At 55.7% G+C, this 16890-nt stretch overlaps 1 protein-coding gene across 4 annotated transcripts in view; it reads left to right on the plus strand.

Moving 5' to 3' along the window:
• Window positions 1-418: 418 nt before the first annotated feature.
• Window positions 419-16890, plus strand: part of PLD1 (phospholipase D1) — a 48645-nt gene continuing 32173 nt past the window's right edge. For 2 of the 4 annotated variants that reach the window (XM_032192917.1, XM_032192919.1), the window contains exons 1-6: window positions 419-567; window positions 11177-11362; window positions 11467-11594; window positions 11824-11969; window positions 12714-12822; window positions 14179-14244. In XM_032192917.1, the coding sequence (XP_032048808.1) occupies window positions 11209-11362; window positions 11467-11594; window positions 11824-11969; window positions 12714-12822; window positions 14179-14244 (603 nt within the window). In that variant the 5' untranslated portion in view covers window positions 419-567; window positions 11177-11208. The remainder of the gene's footprint in view (window positions 568-11176; window positions 11363-11466; window positions 11595-11823; window positions 11970-12713; window positions 12823-14178; window positions 14245-16890) is intronic. The other 2 variants (XM_032192918.1, XM_032192920.1) reach the window with 1 other exon arrangement.

The following is a 16890-nucleotide window of genomic DNA, read 5'->3' on the forward strand; positions in this document are numbered from 1 at the left end:
TGCTCTCTCTTCCTACAAAATCAGTGTTTCTGTAATTACAGAGGGCTTTGTGGCTGGGAGCAGCGTGAGGAATTCAGCCCCAATGTGCACACACTTTTTGCTTGCTCCCCACACCAAACCCATTTTCTTGGCCCCCTTGACGAGCCCCCTTCCCCTGCCCAAACTGGCTGCGAAAGGGGAAGAAGGAAGGCGAGCTTTGCATCTCCGTGCTGGGGGGGAATGCCCAAGCAGCCCCCCTTCCCAATTAAGCTCTCCTTTTAATTATCCCCCCCCATGACAAGGGGTCTCCCCGCCCCGAGGTGCCCGCAGCTCCCGGCGCTGTCCCGGCGCACGGGGAGTGGTTTCCCCGCAAGTGGCCGCTATAGGCTGGGGCTGGGGCTGGGGCTGGGGCTGGGGCTCGCCTCGCCCCGCCCGGGGGGAGCCGGCCGTGGATTTGGGGCTGCTGGCTTTGGGGTTTTGAGGCTGCTGGGTTTGGCTTTTTTTGGGGCTGCAGCGCGGCCCCCCTCCGCGACGGGCCCCGAGTCGGGACTGGGCAGCATGAGGCCACCGCTCCCCCGGGGGCACGAGGTTGGTGGGGACCGGGGGGGGACAACGAGGGGGGTTAGAGGGAGTGTTAAGGGGTAAAAGAGGTAAAGGGAGAAGGGGGTTAAGGGGTAGTGGGGCTAAAGTCGGGGGGCGCCGCCCGTGGGGGTCTCCCCGTGGCTGCAAACTTCGCTCCCGGGGCTTAGAGGGGGCTTGGTGCCGGGGGGGGATTGCAGCGGGGGGCGGTGGGGACACGGGGCGAGACAGGGATCGGGACACGGGTCGGGACAGGAGTCGGGACACGGGTGGGGACACGGGTGGGGACACCGTGGCTGTGCGCTCGCCTCCAGCTCCGGTGCGTGCCCGCATCGCCGCGCTCCCCCCCCCGGCTCGGGGCGCATCTGGAGCCGCGAAACGCCTCGGAGCGGGCCCGGGACACGGCCGAGGCCGGTCACGGCCCCCACCCCGCGGTCACGAGTGGGTTTTGGGGCCGTCGGGGCTCGTCCCGGCCGCGGTCGGGCAGCCCGAGGCCGGGGCTGGCGCCCACCGCACCGGGGGAGCCACCGCGCCCTGCTCCCGGGCAGCCCGCAGGGGGGACGCCGATTCAAGGGGTTTTAGGCTCAAAAATGCCCCTTTCCCCACCCCGTGCAGCCGGAGGCGTTTGGTAGCTTGTGCCCACGAGGGTGGCTCGCAGGTGACCGGGTCTTTAATCCCCGGGGATGTCCAGCCCGTCCCAAAGCTGGCAGCTCCCCGGCAGCCTCCCCATCGCCCCGCAGCGTGCTTCCCCTCTGCCCAGGGTCAGCTCACGTAGGGAGGGCTGAAAGGTCTCGCTAAACCACCCCTGTGCACGTTTAATTGCAGCCATCCTCCTTTAGGGCTATTGAGTTGGTGTCAAGGTTCAGGTCTGGAAAAAAAAAAAACACCCCAGGGACTTCTCCTGGGCCCCCCGGTGCTGGTGGGGCTGCGAGGAGCCCCAGCGCCCAGCCTCGGGGGCAGGGGGACACGGGCAGCTCTCGTGGCTGGGGAAGAGTTTCCCAGGCTCAGAGCCACCACTTTAAGCTGCTGAGGAGACGGTTTTACGTATAAATAAATGGAGAACAAATTCCTAAGGCTGAGGTAGGTGATCTCTGCTGGTGAAATCACTCTGTTGTGGAGCGGCCTGAAATCACATGCCTCAGCTGGAAATTTTTACTACTTTTGCAAACAGCAAATTGTAAAGGCTTGTGTCAACTTGACTTTGTTATCCCCTGTAATTTATGAGGTGCTCTTTAGACTGCAGGTGTGTCTGCAGGAGAGGAAGGATCTGGTGTTTTACAGTGGGTCTGTTCTCAGGACGTGATTTGAGAAATGTCTGCCTTGAAAAACTCCGCGAAGAAGTGCGGTTGTGCCCCTTTATTTGCTAAGCATGGACCGAACTTGGTTTTTTCCACTTACTCTTTCTCTGGTAATTGATTTAAAGCAAGCCAGCGAACCTTCAGGGGAAGAAATACCAGGGGAAATACACTCGCTGCCAGTACGGCCACAAATTGTATTCCCGGGAAGTGGAACGGCAGAGAAAATGCCAGTCACTGATGCTCACGCAGCCTCCTGGGTCAGGCTCCTCCAGCTCTGCCCAGCCAGCAGGCTGCAGGCAGGTGGCTTTCCAACTCCTCATCAGCACAGCTGTTCTGAAGCAAGCCATTTAAAAGAAAAGGTTGGTTTTAAAAACTGGTTAGAGTGGGAACCGGCATTGTACCAGGGACCTACATCAGTCCCTGGGAAGCAATCTGAGCTTCTCGGGGTGTTGGTTTCCTGGAGTGCCTTGTGGCAGGGGTTACCTGCTGCCTGTCGAGGCTTCTGCAGAGCGAGGAGGGCAGGAGCCAGCCCTTCACGCCATTTCCTCCTATTGTCTGACAACCCGTGGTGTGTGTTCAACTTGCTCTCGCCTGTCCTGAGCTGTGAAAACTCCTGCAGAGACAGAAAGAGACGCGGTCACGGCTGGGGCTGATGGCAGCCGCAGTTTCATTCTTTTCCCCTTCCCTTCCCCAAGCCTTGCCTGACCTTTTTGCTGAAAAGCAGGCTGTTTGGGTATTTTGGGGGGGTGTTCAGGTGCTGTTTGCTGTGCTGTCCCTGTGGTTGGTGGGATGTGCGAGGGGCTGGCACGCAGCCCGGTGGCTCTGTGTGCGCCCAGCTGCCGGGGGGCACGAGCTGGCCCCGCCGAGCTGCAGGGTGGAGATGCACGCAGACAGAAATCACGTCCTTATATATTGATTATGAATTATCTTACATATCTGTGCGTAGTTTGTTTTTAACTGCTACGTGGTTGGGCACCTCTGCCCTGCTGCTTGCTGCCAGGGCCCCGTGGGTGGCTGCCAGATGCCCGTACCCGCTCCCCGCGTGCGGGCACCCTGGAAAGCAGAGGGAGTGGGGGAAAAAGGCTCCGTTTCCCAGCTTGTCTCTCCAAAACACGCACCGTGCTGCGCCTGTGTCTCCCACCCACTCGAGCCATGGTGTCCAGGTGGTGGGAGGCAGCCCATGCCCTTGCGGTAGGGCACACGTGCCCAGCCCCTGCCTCCCAGGGGAGCAAGGAGGAGGGAAACGCATGGGTCTGCAGATCATACATTTTTTTTATATGTATATTTGTGCCTTCAGGATTCAGAGTTTTGTTTCCACATGATAATAAGCTAATTGTTAGGGTCCTGGCGGGGAGATGAGCGTCACCTCCAAGGATAAAAGCGTGCGGTGCACATCCAGCTCTGGCCCATACGAGTCTGAGTTGGTGCTGATGAGGCAAAACTTCCTAAAAAGAGGTCGGGAGGAGAGGGAGTCATTGACCCAAGGACCTGCTGCTGCTGTGACACCAAGCGTGCCGTGCCCATCCAGCGTGAAAACGCAGCGTGCAGCCAGGATTTATTGCCAGAAAGGGGTGCAGGTGTTTAATATCGAGATAAGATTGCTATCTCGGGGTAGCTATTGAGTCGTGCGCTGGCTGTGTTGCCAAGAAAATGTATCAAAGAGTGGGGCTGGATGGGAACACCGCGGGTCACAGACCCAGCAGCACCTCCCAGGTGCAAGTCCCACGGCTGCACGGAGCCACGTCGGGCACGTGCGGCGTTCACACCTCGCTGCTCTCCTCCTGATCTCCTCCTTCCTGCAGCCTTTCTTCCTCAGAGCTCTCCCTTTGTGCCCCAGAAACACAGCGCTGACCCTGTCGAGCCCCAGCAAATAAAATTGTGCCTTCCTCTGCTAGGATCTGCCAGCAAGGTAGCCGGTTTGCTTTAGTTATCCTTGTGTAAGGGTAGCGTCTCTTCCACCTCCTCCTTCCCTTCTTTTTGGCAGAGGAGGTGTGGATAAAATAAGAAATTGTCCGCAGCCATAAGGAGCTGACTATCTAGGGAGAAAACATGCAACAAAAAGGAGATGTGAACAGAGCTGGGGTGGGCAGCTCGCGGAAGAGAAGGGCGTCTGCCCCTCCGTGTGCCACCCTGAGCAGGCTGCGGGTTGGTATGGAAAGCGTCTGCGAGAGGAGGTGCAGAGCGGGGAGCTGGAGAAGATGAAAAACCTCCTTGCTATCTGCAGGTTTACCCAACAGAAAGAGGCTTTTTCCTGGGGCGTGGAGGCCTGTTTGCGTGGTGCTGACAGCCCTGAATATTCCCGGAGCAGGGAGCTACTCTTCCTGTTGGCACCTTTGGTGGTGGGACACAAACCGAGCTGTGATTTCCTTGGCTGCGTTTTCCCCGAGCCAGCTGCGAGGGGGCCCGATTCCTGCCTTATCTTTTTACTTCCACCAGTGCAAAGTGAGGTGGGGGCTTTTTGGGGTGGAATGGGACCGAGCTGCTGCTGGAGCTTTCCCTGGGCTCCCCTGGGACCGGTGCTGCCCCTGGGGGATCCGGCACAGCGGCACCGCGCTTCTCGCAGCCAAGCCTCACGGTGCGGAGGCACAAAAGGCAGTACCAGGCAGACAATATCCCACAGATCGGCGCCGTGACGTGCTCTGTCCAAGTCCGTGCAAGTGGATGATTCACATCCAGTTGTTTCTGCCTACCCCGTGCTGTAGGAGCTTGCTTTCCGGCGCTTCTTGTACCGCTGGCGTGTCCCGAGGCTTCCCGTGCCTCCGGCTGCGTGGCTCACGGGTACGCAGCAGTGACTTGGCACGGGGCCGCTTCCCAGAGCTCTGCCTGGCGAAATGGGCAGATTGCTTTTTAATTAGGAAGTCTTGCTTCTGATTGTTCCCCCAGCCAGGACAAGCCCTCTTGCAGACATCCATCGGCCCCTCGCAGCAGCAGCATCACCGCGTGCCGGGCTGATGCTGGCTGGCAGCCTCCAGGGATACCCATGGTAAAATTAAAGCAGCAGCACTAACTAACTGCTGGGAACTTGGGGCGAGCTGGCCGTGGCAGTGGGTTGTCACCACGCTAACTGGCAGCCTGGCTGCTGTCTTTCATTATCTTTTTAAGTTCTCTTCATACAAACTTTGAGCGTGACATAGAAAGGTAAAATAAATGGATAGTTGGGGTCTGCGCTGTCTCTTTATTCAAGTGAAACGTGCTGATAGGACGTGCTTGGCTCTTTGGCACGCAGGATGTGCAGCTTGGTATTTCCTGGGTGCTGCCCAGCTCTCGCAGCGAGCCCAGCCTGCACCCCAGTGCAGCCGAAGGGCTGCGGAAGCGATCTGGAGAGCAGGCATGGCGTGGGCTTTGCAGAAAGAATATTTTGGTCTCATTCCTCTTTTTCTCAATGCCTATTTCTGTAGTCCCAATGAGATGTTCTGAAGTGTGTTTTTCCATGACAGAAGTTTCCTGCAGACGGACTTGTTGCAGGGGTCCCACCCAGCTGTAAGCCTCAGCAGCGCAGAGCGGCGGATGAGTCACGGTGCCTCTTGAATTTCTGTGGTTAGACCTGATCCCACGAGGTTTTGGCAGCAGTTGTGGCAAACGAGCCATTTTGTTCCCTGGCACAAAGAGCCAGCGAGATAGGAGCTGCTGTCTGAGTCCTGCTGGGCTTGGGTTTTTTTCACCCCTGAAAAAAAAAAACACACACTATTGCTTTTCTTTCTGCCAAACAGCCTGTTTTGTGTGCAGGAGGAATACAACTGTCTGCAGAAACCTCCTGAAGCTCGGCTGCTCTGGGAGGCAGCGAGGAAAAACCTGAGTTAAAATAACACCGAACCCATGGCTCACTGTGCTGCCCGGCTCAGGCTGAGCTCCTGCATCCTAACCTCGGTGCTCTGACATCCCCCGGGATGGTTGGAGCAGCGCTGTCCTGCTCCACGAGGGGATGAAGGTCAGGGGCAGCTCAGGGACAGGGGACAGGGAGGAGCTGGGGCTGGGTGGGAGCTCGGCCCTCAGCAGCATCTCCCGGTAAGCGCTGCTGCTCCGTCTCGGGAGAGGAATTTTTTTGTTCCTATTTCATTCTAAGGAAGCTGTCAGGGCTGTCGATATGTGTAAATGAGCTGCTTTGCATAAATTTGCAGATGTTTAGTTGTATTTAAGCAAGAAACAGAGGAGAGCTGCTCTGCTCCTGCTGTTCTGTTTCTGCGAGTTGCTTCTTTTAAAGAACAAAAGATTGTTCCTTAAAATCTGTGGAATTCGCCTGTTTCTGATCTTGGTTCAACAGGTCCTGGCCCAAAAGTACATCGAGTTCCCTGTGTCCTGCGTGCTGGTACCACCCTGTGTGGGGTCTGGACATCTCCCAGGGATGGGTGGCTTTGTGAAGCCCCCTGCGAAGTCCGGCTGCTGCCCCTGCCCTCGGGGCTCAGCTCGCTGTCTCCTACAGCTCCCTCCGGGATTTCCCCGCCAACCTTCTTCTTCTTGTGAACTCCCAAGTTCTCAAATATTTGTTTTAGCTGTCCAGGGCGAGGGGAAATGCCGTTCTTGGGAGGCGTTAGCGTGAGCCCAGGCCTGCACATGGAGCTGTTGATGCACGGGAGGAGACGTGCGGCTGGGGAAGGGAGGCCGAGCGCTGACGTTTCCCCTGTGCCGGTGCTCGAGGCTGGCTGTGGCTTTTGGCAAGCAGCTGCTTGGGAAATGCAAACCAGGAGCAGGAGTGCCTCCATCACTGCCTCCCCGGCACCTGGCCTCGTGGGGTGTCTGGGCACGTGGTGCTGGGTGAGAGCTGAGGCTGCTGAGCTCTGTAGCTTCAGGGGTAATGAATGAAAGTCACCGAGGCTGGGGGCCTCAGCTTGCTGTCGGATGTGACAGTCGTGGTGCCTACAGCTTCTTCAAAAACTTTGCTCCAAAATGCCCCACGAGCTGTGCGGCTGCTGGGGGTACCTTGTGTTGTGCTGCCCGTGGAAACCTCTTGTTACTTTGGGCAAGCCACTGGAAGGGTCAAAAAAAAACAAAAACTCCCCAAACAAGCACCTTCGTGTACTTGTGTGTGCAATTTTCACTGCACCGAGCCCCAAGCTCAGGCTGCTGCGTTCTGCCCGGGTTTGGCTCGTCGCAGAGGAGCTGTGCAAAGGGCTCTGCGTGCTCGCATTTATCAGCGGTGACCCGAGCCTGCCCGGGGATGGGGGGCCGGCTCCGAGCCCCCGAAATTCCCCGTGGAAACGCGCTCTGGCAGGTGGTGGTTGCTGGGCAAGGAGGCAACCAGAATAGCCGTGAGGGCTGTATGGGACATCAGCCGTGGGGATGTAAACGTTTAGGTAATGCGAGTATGTCCTGCATGCGCGTGGCGTGCCCGGCTATATATATCGGAGCGGCAGAAATGCTCAGCGGCCCGGCTGCAGCTGTCCTCACCTCTGCTTATTGTCACTCCGAGAGGCCTCTGCGTGATGCTGCCGCCCTGGCAAGCGCCTCGGTGTCAGGATTTTTGTAAAGCTGTTCTGGTCCCGTCCTCGTGCCAAGAGCCAGCGCTCTGCATCCTTTGCCCTCCCGGTTCCGCTCTCCGGAGCAGGTATTTTAGCTTCGCCCCTTTTCTCCCAGCCTGGCTGCCCTGGGAAGGAGCTGCACACTGATCCCCTCGCCCCAACCCTGTGCTGCTGGGCTTGGGGTGACAGGGACAGATCCCATGGGACGGGGCACACCTGATGGCCGGCTTCCCACGGAGGTGGCACTGCCTGAGGTGGGGCTGGGTGGGAGCCCCCGGACATGGCACAGGACACCCGTCCCCATCACCGCCAGCAAAAATTGACCCAGCGGGACCGAAAGCCCCAGCGTGGCCCCAATGGTGAGACCAGGGGTTGCAAAACTCGCTGCGGGTTTGGGGTTGGGGTACGTGGGGTGGTGCATCAGCGTGAGCTCATCAGCTCCTGCTCCTCTGCGAGCGCTGCCCTCTCCCTTTCATGTCGCCGTGCAGCAAAGCAAATAAAAACCAGTCCTTGGGAAGGGCCGGACGCTTAGGCTGGTCCTGGGTGTGGGGAAAACTGCAGCGCAGAGGGGTTTGGGACAGCAGCAGAGGGTTAGTCACGCCGGGGATGACCACTACCTTACCTCACCGCTGCCCTTGACCTCCCCCTGCTCTCCTGTTGCCTTTCCCCCAGCACAAGCGCCGTGGGTGCTGCAGGAGGCAGCTCGGGGCTCTCAGCCCAGGCAGCAGGGATTTATGCAGGTGCCCGTGCTCCTGATGGGCCCTCCAAACATCCCCCTCCTGCTGCCAGCCCTGCAGGTCCCCGTCACCCTGTAGTTCCTTTGTCAGGCTCGGGACTTGGCAGAAACCCTCGTGGAGAAGGCCGGCGGAGATCAATAACTCGCAGGCAGACGGCTGGGCTGCAGGCATCGAACGGGAAATGCGGACTGGCTCCTGCCTCCAGAGGGGCTGCTGGTAAACGTAGGGGCTCTGCCTGCCGAGAGGAATTGGTTTGGAAGCGGTGTTTGGAAATATTTGGGGCTTTATCAGGAATGAGCCGGAGATACGTGGTGTGGGTTGGGACCGTGCCCAAACACGCTGCTTGCTGTCGATTCCGATCCCCAGCTGAGTCCTTCTGCGGCTCCAGGAGATCTTCCCAGCAGTGCCTCAGCTCCTGTTCGGGGCTTGTCTGTGTGAGCCCAGTGGCTGGTGCTGGAGGGACCCCGAGGCCGGGGCCTGGCACCTGCCAGGGAACTGGGACAGGAGGGAGGGAACCAGCGGGATGGGGCTGGGCTGCGGCGCTGGGGCTGTGCTGGGGCTGCCGGCCAGCCTGGCTCCTCCTGGCACTATTTCACCATTAGAGCTAATTTTAGCTTTAAAATGCAAGAAATTGGGAAATGTTTACGTGAAAAACCTTTCACCACCAGGCAGGAGCTGCTGAGGGCATGGTGCGCAGGATTTCCTTGGCATCCAGCCTGGGCTCTGGGTGCCCGCATGGCACCTGGGCTTGTGGCAGGAAATGTGTGGCTCGAGTCCTTTTCCCTCATTTCCATGCCCTATGTCAGCCCAGGGCCGTCTCCCCGTTGTTCCCTTGTTGGCTCATTCTCCCCAGAGCTTTCCTTTACCCCTGTTTGCTCTGGGTTTTCCCCCAGCTTCGTGCTGCAGCCTCGGGCCGTGGGGATGCTGCAGGGCCTCCCCTCGGGGCTGCTCCGTACCAGCCTCTGCTCCATCTGTCCTGCTGGCAGCAGCCTGCTGCACGTTTGCAGCCCGCTGGCGTGTTTTTTCCAAGGTCTTTTCCTTCTTGGGTAAAGTCCCCATCCTGACACCGACATCGCACAGGTCAAGTGCTCTAACCCGGCACCGTACCTCCCTGCTGGCTGCCAGGCACTGCCTCTTGGCATGCCCCTCTGCTGCTGCGTCACACGGATGGTTCCTGACCCCCTGACACCCTCGGGCTTCCTTTTACTCCTTTTTTTTTTCCTTAACAAACTGCTGCCTGTTTTCTAGCCCGGCCAGCAGCAGCCAAACACGTGCATAGCCCTTGTTTCCAGGGCACCTCATCCTGTTTCTCCACCCTTCTGCAATTTTCTGCTATTCTTTGGGTTCCCTCTCTGCCCTTCGTACGATTACAGCCTCAAAGCTGGCAGGACTGGCAAATTTTAGATGTGGTTTCTCCAGCCCATCAGCAGCACAGGACGGACAGCGCTGGTTGCTGCAGCCCAGAACAGCTCTGCAGGACCCGGAGCTTTGCACCCTTCCTGTGCTGCCCTCCATGCCCAGGGGTGCCCTGTGCCACCACCTCTGCTCCTGGGCTTTGGGCTGGGCTGCAGGCAAGTGGCATTTTTCCTCTCGAGCCCGTAACCTGGCTGTGATCCCCGCGGGACAGCCTTGCTGCTGGGGCTGACTCAGCTCCAACTGCGCTTGGACTCTGCTCTAACCCAGGGCTTATCTGACCAGCTGCGAAAACAGCCTCAGCTTAATAAAAAAAAAAAAAAAAAAAAAAAGGAATAATAAAAATCTTGAAGTTATGCAGCCCTGCTGTGGTCTTTAGCAAATAGCCACTTCACACGCTGGTTAATTGTTTACCCATTAACTCCGTGGGTCAATTAATGCGGTGAGAGGAGCCCGGCCGTGCCTGGCACAGCAGGGAGGGAGGGGGAGCACCCGGCCACGTGGGCACGGCACCCACAAAGTGCTTGGGATGCTCTCCTCCTCGGGAGCGTGCGTTAAGTTTCCTCAAAGCAAATTCTTTTCGTGATAATAATGTCAAATATGATCCGTTTCCAAAGGTAAGTGCAGGCAGGAGAGGTGTGAAGCAAGACGCTCCCTGACTTGCCCTCGCCCTACAGCTAGGCACGGCCCCGCAGCCTGTGGGATGAATCCCTGCAGCACGGTCTGTCTGTGTTTGAGCCTGTGTGCAGGCTTCTTCCACACAACAAGAACTTTCCTGAGCATAAATGAGTGCCCTTGCCCTCGTACTGGCTTCTGCAAAGCGCTGCCACTCTGTCCCATCCATGTATTTTCAGCATCGCTGTCAGGCTGTGCCATTTATTGCTCAGCAGAGCAAAGTCCAAGGGGACTTTTTGTCACTTGGGTGCCCAGGAGCTGGAGCTTGGCCTCGTGCAGGGACTGGCAGCCGGGTCTGCAGCTCCACAGCCAGCTGCAGAGCCTGCAGGAGGAGGAGGAGGAGGAGGAAGAAGCTGCTTTGCAAATACTCACAAGCACTGCAAGCTGGCCCCAGCGTTAGTGGGCATGCTTCACGCAGGCTGTTGAGCCTCCTGAGCTGAAGAAGCTGTCAGAAAGCACGAGATGCCACAAAGATGCCAGGGGCAAGCACATAAGGTGCCTAGGGATAGAGGAAATCTGAATAATGTGAGGAGTTTGTATCAGCAGCTCAATCTCAGGAGGACAACACTTGACAAAAATTTGATTTTCTGAGTGAGCTTCCCCTCTGTGCAACTGGAAACGCAGCGTTGTGGGAATTGGGCCTGGGATGTGGCCAGACGTGAACGTGGTTTGTGCTTCTCCCCGTGTGTCGTTGTTATTAGAGATGGCTGAAACATGCAGGGGAGGTGGTGCTGAAAATTCCTCGCTTTCAGCCTGAAGTCAGCATGGGAAAGTTCTTGTCACCCCCAACCACCCCCTGCAGGTTTCTGTAGCGGGAACGGGAAATATCATGGATTTTTCGCTTTAAAATAGAAGTGAAGTGTCTGTATCCATGGTCAGTGGCACTGGAGGAAATATTTGTTGGTAGCCCAAAGATGCCTTTGCTTTTTGGCTGTGGGGCTGGGGGTGTGCAGTGGGTGGGCAGGACGAGGAGGGTTCGGGTGGACGCAGTGCCATGATGAGGGTGACGCTGACAGCCCTGCCCCTTCCTCCTCCCCAGCCCCCCGTGGCTCCGGCTCGTGGCGCTCTGAGATGTCCGTGAGGCCCGAAAACCATGCAGCTACTTCGGCGCTGAAGAGGATCGCCGCAGACATGAGCAACATCATCGAGAGCCTGGACACCCGGGAGCTCCACTTCGAGGGGGAGGAGGTGGACTCGGAGGTGCTGAATGACCCGAAAGGTGCTGGTGAGTTCCCAATTGTGTGGGTTTGGTATCGGAGCATCTCCGCGGTGCTGGCCGTGGGCTGCCCTCCGTCGGGGCGCTGTGCTAACGCTCTGTGCTCCTTGCAGCCTGCATCCCCTTCTCTGCCATCTACCACACCTGCGGATTCAAGGAGCCGGGCACGCAGACCTACCTGACGGGATGCCCTGTGCGGGTGCGCGTGTTGGAGGTGGAGCGCTTCACCTCCACGAAGAAGGTCAGAACTTAACCGAAAGTCTTTTTCCATGAGGCATTTCCATGGGGCTGTACTGAAATGCTGTTTGTAGCTTAACTTTTGTGTGCGCTTGCTCAGGAGGGAAGGTTTCCCGTCTGTTTTAAAACCTAACAAGTGGTGAGACACAGTGATGCTTAGCTAAAACTTAACGAGGTCTCTTCAGACAGGCAGCTGCAGGAGGGGGACTGCATTGTGTCATTTGCCCGCGCAGGTGCCAAGCCCCAACGTGTACACCATCGAGCTGACCCACGGGGAGTTCACATGGCAGGTGAAAAGGAAGTTCAAGCACTTCCAGGAGTTTCACAGGGAGCTGCTGCGGTACAAAGCCTTCGTGCGCATCCCCATCCCTACCAGGAGGTGAGCGCAAAAGAAAATGCCATTTTCTTTCTCCCAGTAGGATGTTGGTGAGGCTTCATGAGACCCATTTGCTCTGCTGCGAGGGAGAGAGTGCAGAGGTTCGTGGTTAACAGCCGTAACCTCATGGTGCAAGCATCTTTTGATGACGTGGGCTCCAGCTCGTTGGCTTTTGAGCTGAATATTTCTTGAAATTGAGGACGGGTTATGTTAATGCTGGTGGAGATTGTTGGCAGGATGTGGCTTTCTGCTGGCTTGGGATGGACACAGCAGGCATGGAGGGCCCCCAGCATGGGGTGGTCAGCCCTGCATGGGCTAACCCTGGTGCTCAGGGAGGCATAAGGAGAGCTGTGGGGAGAGGTGTGGGTCAGCAAGAGCCTCCTGCTGCAGGGAAATGTGGGAGAGGAGGTAGGGGAAGCGAGAACTATGAGGGGTTGTGGGCTGGGGGAACACCACATGCTAAAAAGAGGATTTAGGTTCCCTTTACTAAGCAGGGCAAAAGAGGACCCTGAAAAATCAAACTCTGATTTTTCTGTGTTAGGTTTTCATTTGTGGGCCACTTGGAGCACGCTGCTGCCTTTAGCGAAACCACACTTCCTTTTTTTGCTTTCTTGACCACTCATCTCTTCATTTTTTTTGATAGTTGCCTGGGAAAAATAAAAGCTTTGCACGGGAAGGGTTGTGTACTGTGGTGTGCGTGCAGATGCAGCACTTGGACTCAACACTGGGGCTTGTTCTTCCTTGCAGCCACACGGTGAGACGACAATCCATCAAACGGGGAGAGCCGAGGCAGATGCCGAGCCTGCCGCACACGGCGGAGAGCACGGTGCGCGAGGAGCACTTCTCCAGCCGCAGGGTAAGTGCCCACTGCCCAATAAAAACACTTTTATTACCATTGAAGACTTTATTTTGACAAGCTTAGGCCTTGAGAAGCCCAGCTTTGACCCCAAATCCTCCTCCATGCCAAGAGGAGGAGGATGCTCCCAGGGTTAACATGGGTGAAGGCTCCTCCACAGTTGAGGAACACCACGATGCCCACAGTGCCGGTTCCCCTGCTCCCAGCTGCTCCAATTTAAAGATAGAAGAGGCAGCTCATAGAGTCGGGTTGCATGGATGGAGGCAGCCCCTCCACCATCAAAATCCGAGTGATTTCAGTCCCGTCCCCCCCTGAAAGAGGAGATGCCGCTCAGGCTCTCGACGCTGAAATGGGTAATTTTAGCCGAGGCACACGTGTTCCGTGTAACTCCATCAGATGTTAACAGATGGGCCCCTCAGTGACGAGGGTGGATATCTTCCTACCTCCTCACTGCAGCTTCACCGCTTGCAGAGGCGAGCCTGCAGAACCGTGTTCCTTCACCCTGTGCTTATCGTTCCCCTTCCTGCTGGCGGCTCCCCCCTGGGCTTTCTGCCACTGCCATCTCCAGCCCCGAGAGGTTTTGTCTCGTGGCTGTGTGGTGCAGATAACCCTCCCTGTGCGCTGGCATCACTGCTGGGCAGGAAGTTTTAGGAGAGAAACGCTGGTTGAAAAGAGGAAGAAAAAGGTTTTCTAGATTTTCTTTTTCATTTTTTATTTTTAATCGTGCTTTTCCCTTTCGCCAAGGGCACGCACATCGCTCCGGCACGCCTGGGAAGGTCGCGTGCTGTGATGCTGGTGCTGTGAAGCTTGGAAACCCCACTGATGTTTCCTTCTGGTTGGTTTCATGCCCCACAGGACTCTGCCCGGCTTCCCAGGCCCATGCAGCATAACCTCTTCTTTGTCCAGCTCCCATGAGGTCTCTCTCCTGTGATGGTTTCTCCTCTCCCCCACGTCATCCCATTTGGTTAAATAAGTGCTCTCGGTTGCAGCCGAGGCTGTGTTTTCCCATGAAGCTAATCCCTGCGGGCCAGAAACACCAGGGACTGTTTTTGTGTTCAAAATTGCTCTGAAACTTGGGCTCAGTCGAGAAAATTGACCTCTGAAATTGCTGTGCAAAGCAGCAGGTCAGCTGGTGGAAGGTATGAGCCCGTGTCTGCGAACAATAAACAACCTGTAATCAAGTTGTTTATGCTGCTGAGCCCTGATCTTCAGTGAACACACGGTAATGCATTTATTTATCTATTCTAGCTGAAAAGTGGGTCTGATTTCCTGATAGCTTCCTGATGCCAGACAGTTGGATTCTTTTATCTCAAAAATTCCTGCATTCCACCTAATGCTTCGATGTTTGAATTGCAGAAGCAGCTGGAAGACTACTTGACAAAGATCCTGAAAATGCCAATGTACAGGAACTACCACGGAACAGTAAGTAGAAATTAGTTTCCTTCAATGGCAACACAATATTCTCCTTCTTTTCAAATGTAGCTGGTTGAAAGAACACCTGCAGCTTTATCAGAAACACTCCACAGCCATTGTGCAAGTGTTTTGGCTCGGCTGATTTCTGCCACGTGCATGCAATATGATGAAAACCAGAGGAAAAGAGTGAAAAAGTGACTGAGAGGTCACTTACAGCACAGGGAAAACCTCCTGAAGGCAGGAGGCAGTTCAGGCCAGAAAGCTGATTGCATGTGTAAAATATAGAGGGTTTCTGTTTAATTCTGGGAAGAGTTTAAGATGATAAGCTCAAGTTTTAAATAAATAATAGAAGTCCAAACTGGAGGGGTGGTTATTTCTTAAGTCTGAGCTGTGTGTGTGGCCCTGGGGGCAAGTTTCTCTCTGGTTTCTGTTCTGTGTGGTTTCAGTGGACCTGATGCTGTGGTACTGAGCGATACCCATGCACCTCCACAGGTGTTTTGTGCCTTCCAAAGAGAGATGGCAGCTGGCTTACGGCCCCAGAATGGTCATCTTTCTGAAATGGGAGATATCAAATCCAATTCGTGGGCTATTATAAGCAAAAATACTTCATTTGAAAGTCTCGTCCTCAAATGTTTCTTCAGTAGTCCTCACCTGTCAGCTGCAGCTGTAGCATTGCCCTGGGATGGCCATTTATTTCCCCTTTCTTGGCTGCACAGTGGCTGTGTCACTCGTCCTTTGCATCACCAGCAAAGCCTGAGACATTTCTGAGCGAGGTGAAAACTGAGAACCCTTGGTTGTAAAACAAGACAGAAATACAGATGAGATTTAGGACACCTGAAGCAACCAGTTCTTCCCATTTCTATGTGTCTGCTGGGCAGAAATTCTGCTCTTTAAGCCTTTTTGCAGGATTTGAGTCGTGTCAGGACCTTGTGCAGCTGGGAGCTGTGCCCAGCACTGCATGGCTGCTGTCACAGAGCGGAGCAACGTTGGGTACCCGGGGCAAGGAGCTCGTCCAGCACCATCCCGCGTGCTCTGTGCAGCCAGGGGAGGTCTGTGCCTGCGGGCTGAGAGGAGCTGCTGGTTCCCGAGGGGTTCCTCTGGGGACAGGCAGCAGGGTTTAAGCTCAGAGCAGCCAGGAGCTGTTCGCTCCGCACGCCGCAAATAGTCAGCCTTTGTTCTTGAGGCAACGTTGGGATAACTTGGCAATTTGGATCAGCAGCATATGCGGAGCGGGGGAGAGTTGTTCTACGCTATTTAGCCGTCTTGGCGGATGGCGCTTGTACGGATATTTTGCAGAATTTCTGCGAATGGCTGCTCGTGTAAAGACACGGGGGAACTGCTGCCCCGGCTGGGGCTGGAGGCGGCGTGCCGCGGGGAGGATGAGCCGTGCTCGCCTGGGCAGCTGCGGGGCCGTCCCCTCTCCTGTTCTGAATCGCCCTTCTGTCCCCACCCCGGAGCCAGATGTCCCTTTGCACATCAATTCCCCGTTTATTGTTGGCTTTTGTTGGGTTTGGCTGCAGCAGAGCGCTCAGTGAGAACTTTGCTGCTAACGGCAGCGGGTCCTGCACCGGGACAAAGCGCAGGGAGCAAAATGTTTCCTTTCTAAGAGAACAAACCCCGCCGTTCTCTGCCTCGACCCTGAACTGGAGATTTCTGGCATTTTCCTTGGAACCGTGCTTGTTCTCCTTAGAACAAAATGAGCACTTTGCTCTCCCTGTGGTCAGAGGAGTCTTTTGCCTGGCTGCTGACAAATGCTGCCACTGTTTTGGTCTTGGAGCACAATTTGACTCCTGGAAGCTCGTCTTTTTTTAAAGTCCTAAATTCTTTGTAATTCAGACGTGGAGCTGCAATGGCAAGCTGTGGGCAGCATGATGTGCACCTCAAGTAAAGAGCCCACTTGGGTTAATCACATCTCCTCGGAGACGTTTTTACATCCAGCATGCACAAATTTAATTGATTCTCTTCTTGCTTCTTTTATTTTGTGTTTGTGGTTTGTTCCTCACTGCTTTATAAACTGCTTCTCCAAGGATGTGCTGTACCCTGGGGGAGTTTTGGCCTATGGGTCAGGCTCATAGGGGTTTTTCAAAAAAACGGCCTGGAGCTGCTGAATTCTGCCTGAAAAGCAGACACTTGCACGAAAGTTTAGCTTAAATAAATCAGACGTGCTTGGCATTGGTGGCTGAACGCTGTGGCTCCTGCACCTTGCAGCTGGCTCTCCACCTTTCACAGCCTATCTTTCTGCAGCTAATCACTTGTTTATTTATTGTATTACTGCAGCGATGCCATTGAAGCTGCGTTCTCTGGGCCCTCATACCTCGCATACCCTGCTGCAGCTGGCACTGAGCTGTGCGTGAGGTGAGAGCGCCTCGCTGCTCTGCCTTCCCCTCGGGGTTCTTCGGTCAGTTATGAGCACCTCAATTTAACAGTAAAAATAGCTGATGCGGTCATAAGAAATCATCTCATCAGGTATTTTCCACTGCACTGAGGAATTTTCCTTGTGACTGATGAGATTTATTTTTTTTTTGAACCAAGCCTGACCTGCTTGATACTGCTCTGCATAGAAATAACCGTGGAGCACGGGTAACTGCACGGATAGAGGACACCAGGAGGAAGGGGGCTGTGCAGGAGGACCGTGGAAGGGGGTGCTTGGTGTTC

Source organism: Aythya fuligula, chromosome 9 (assembly GCF_009819795.1).
Source record: "Aythya fuligula isolate bAytFul2 chromosome 9, bAytFul2.pri, whole genome shotgun sequence".
NCBI lineage: Eukaryota > Metazoa > Chordata > Aves > Anseriformes > Anatidae > Aythya > Aythya fuligula.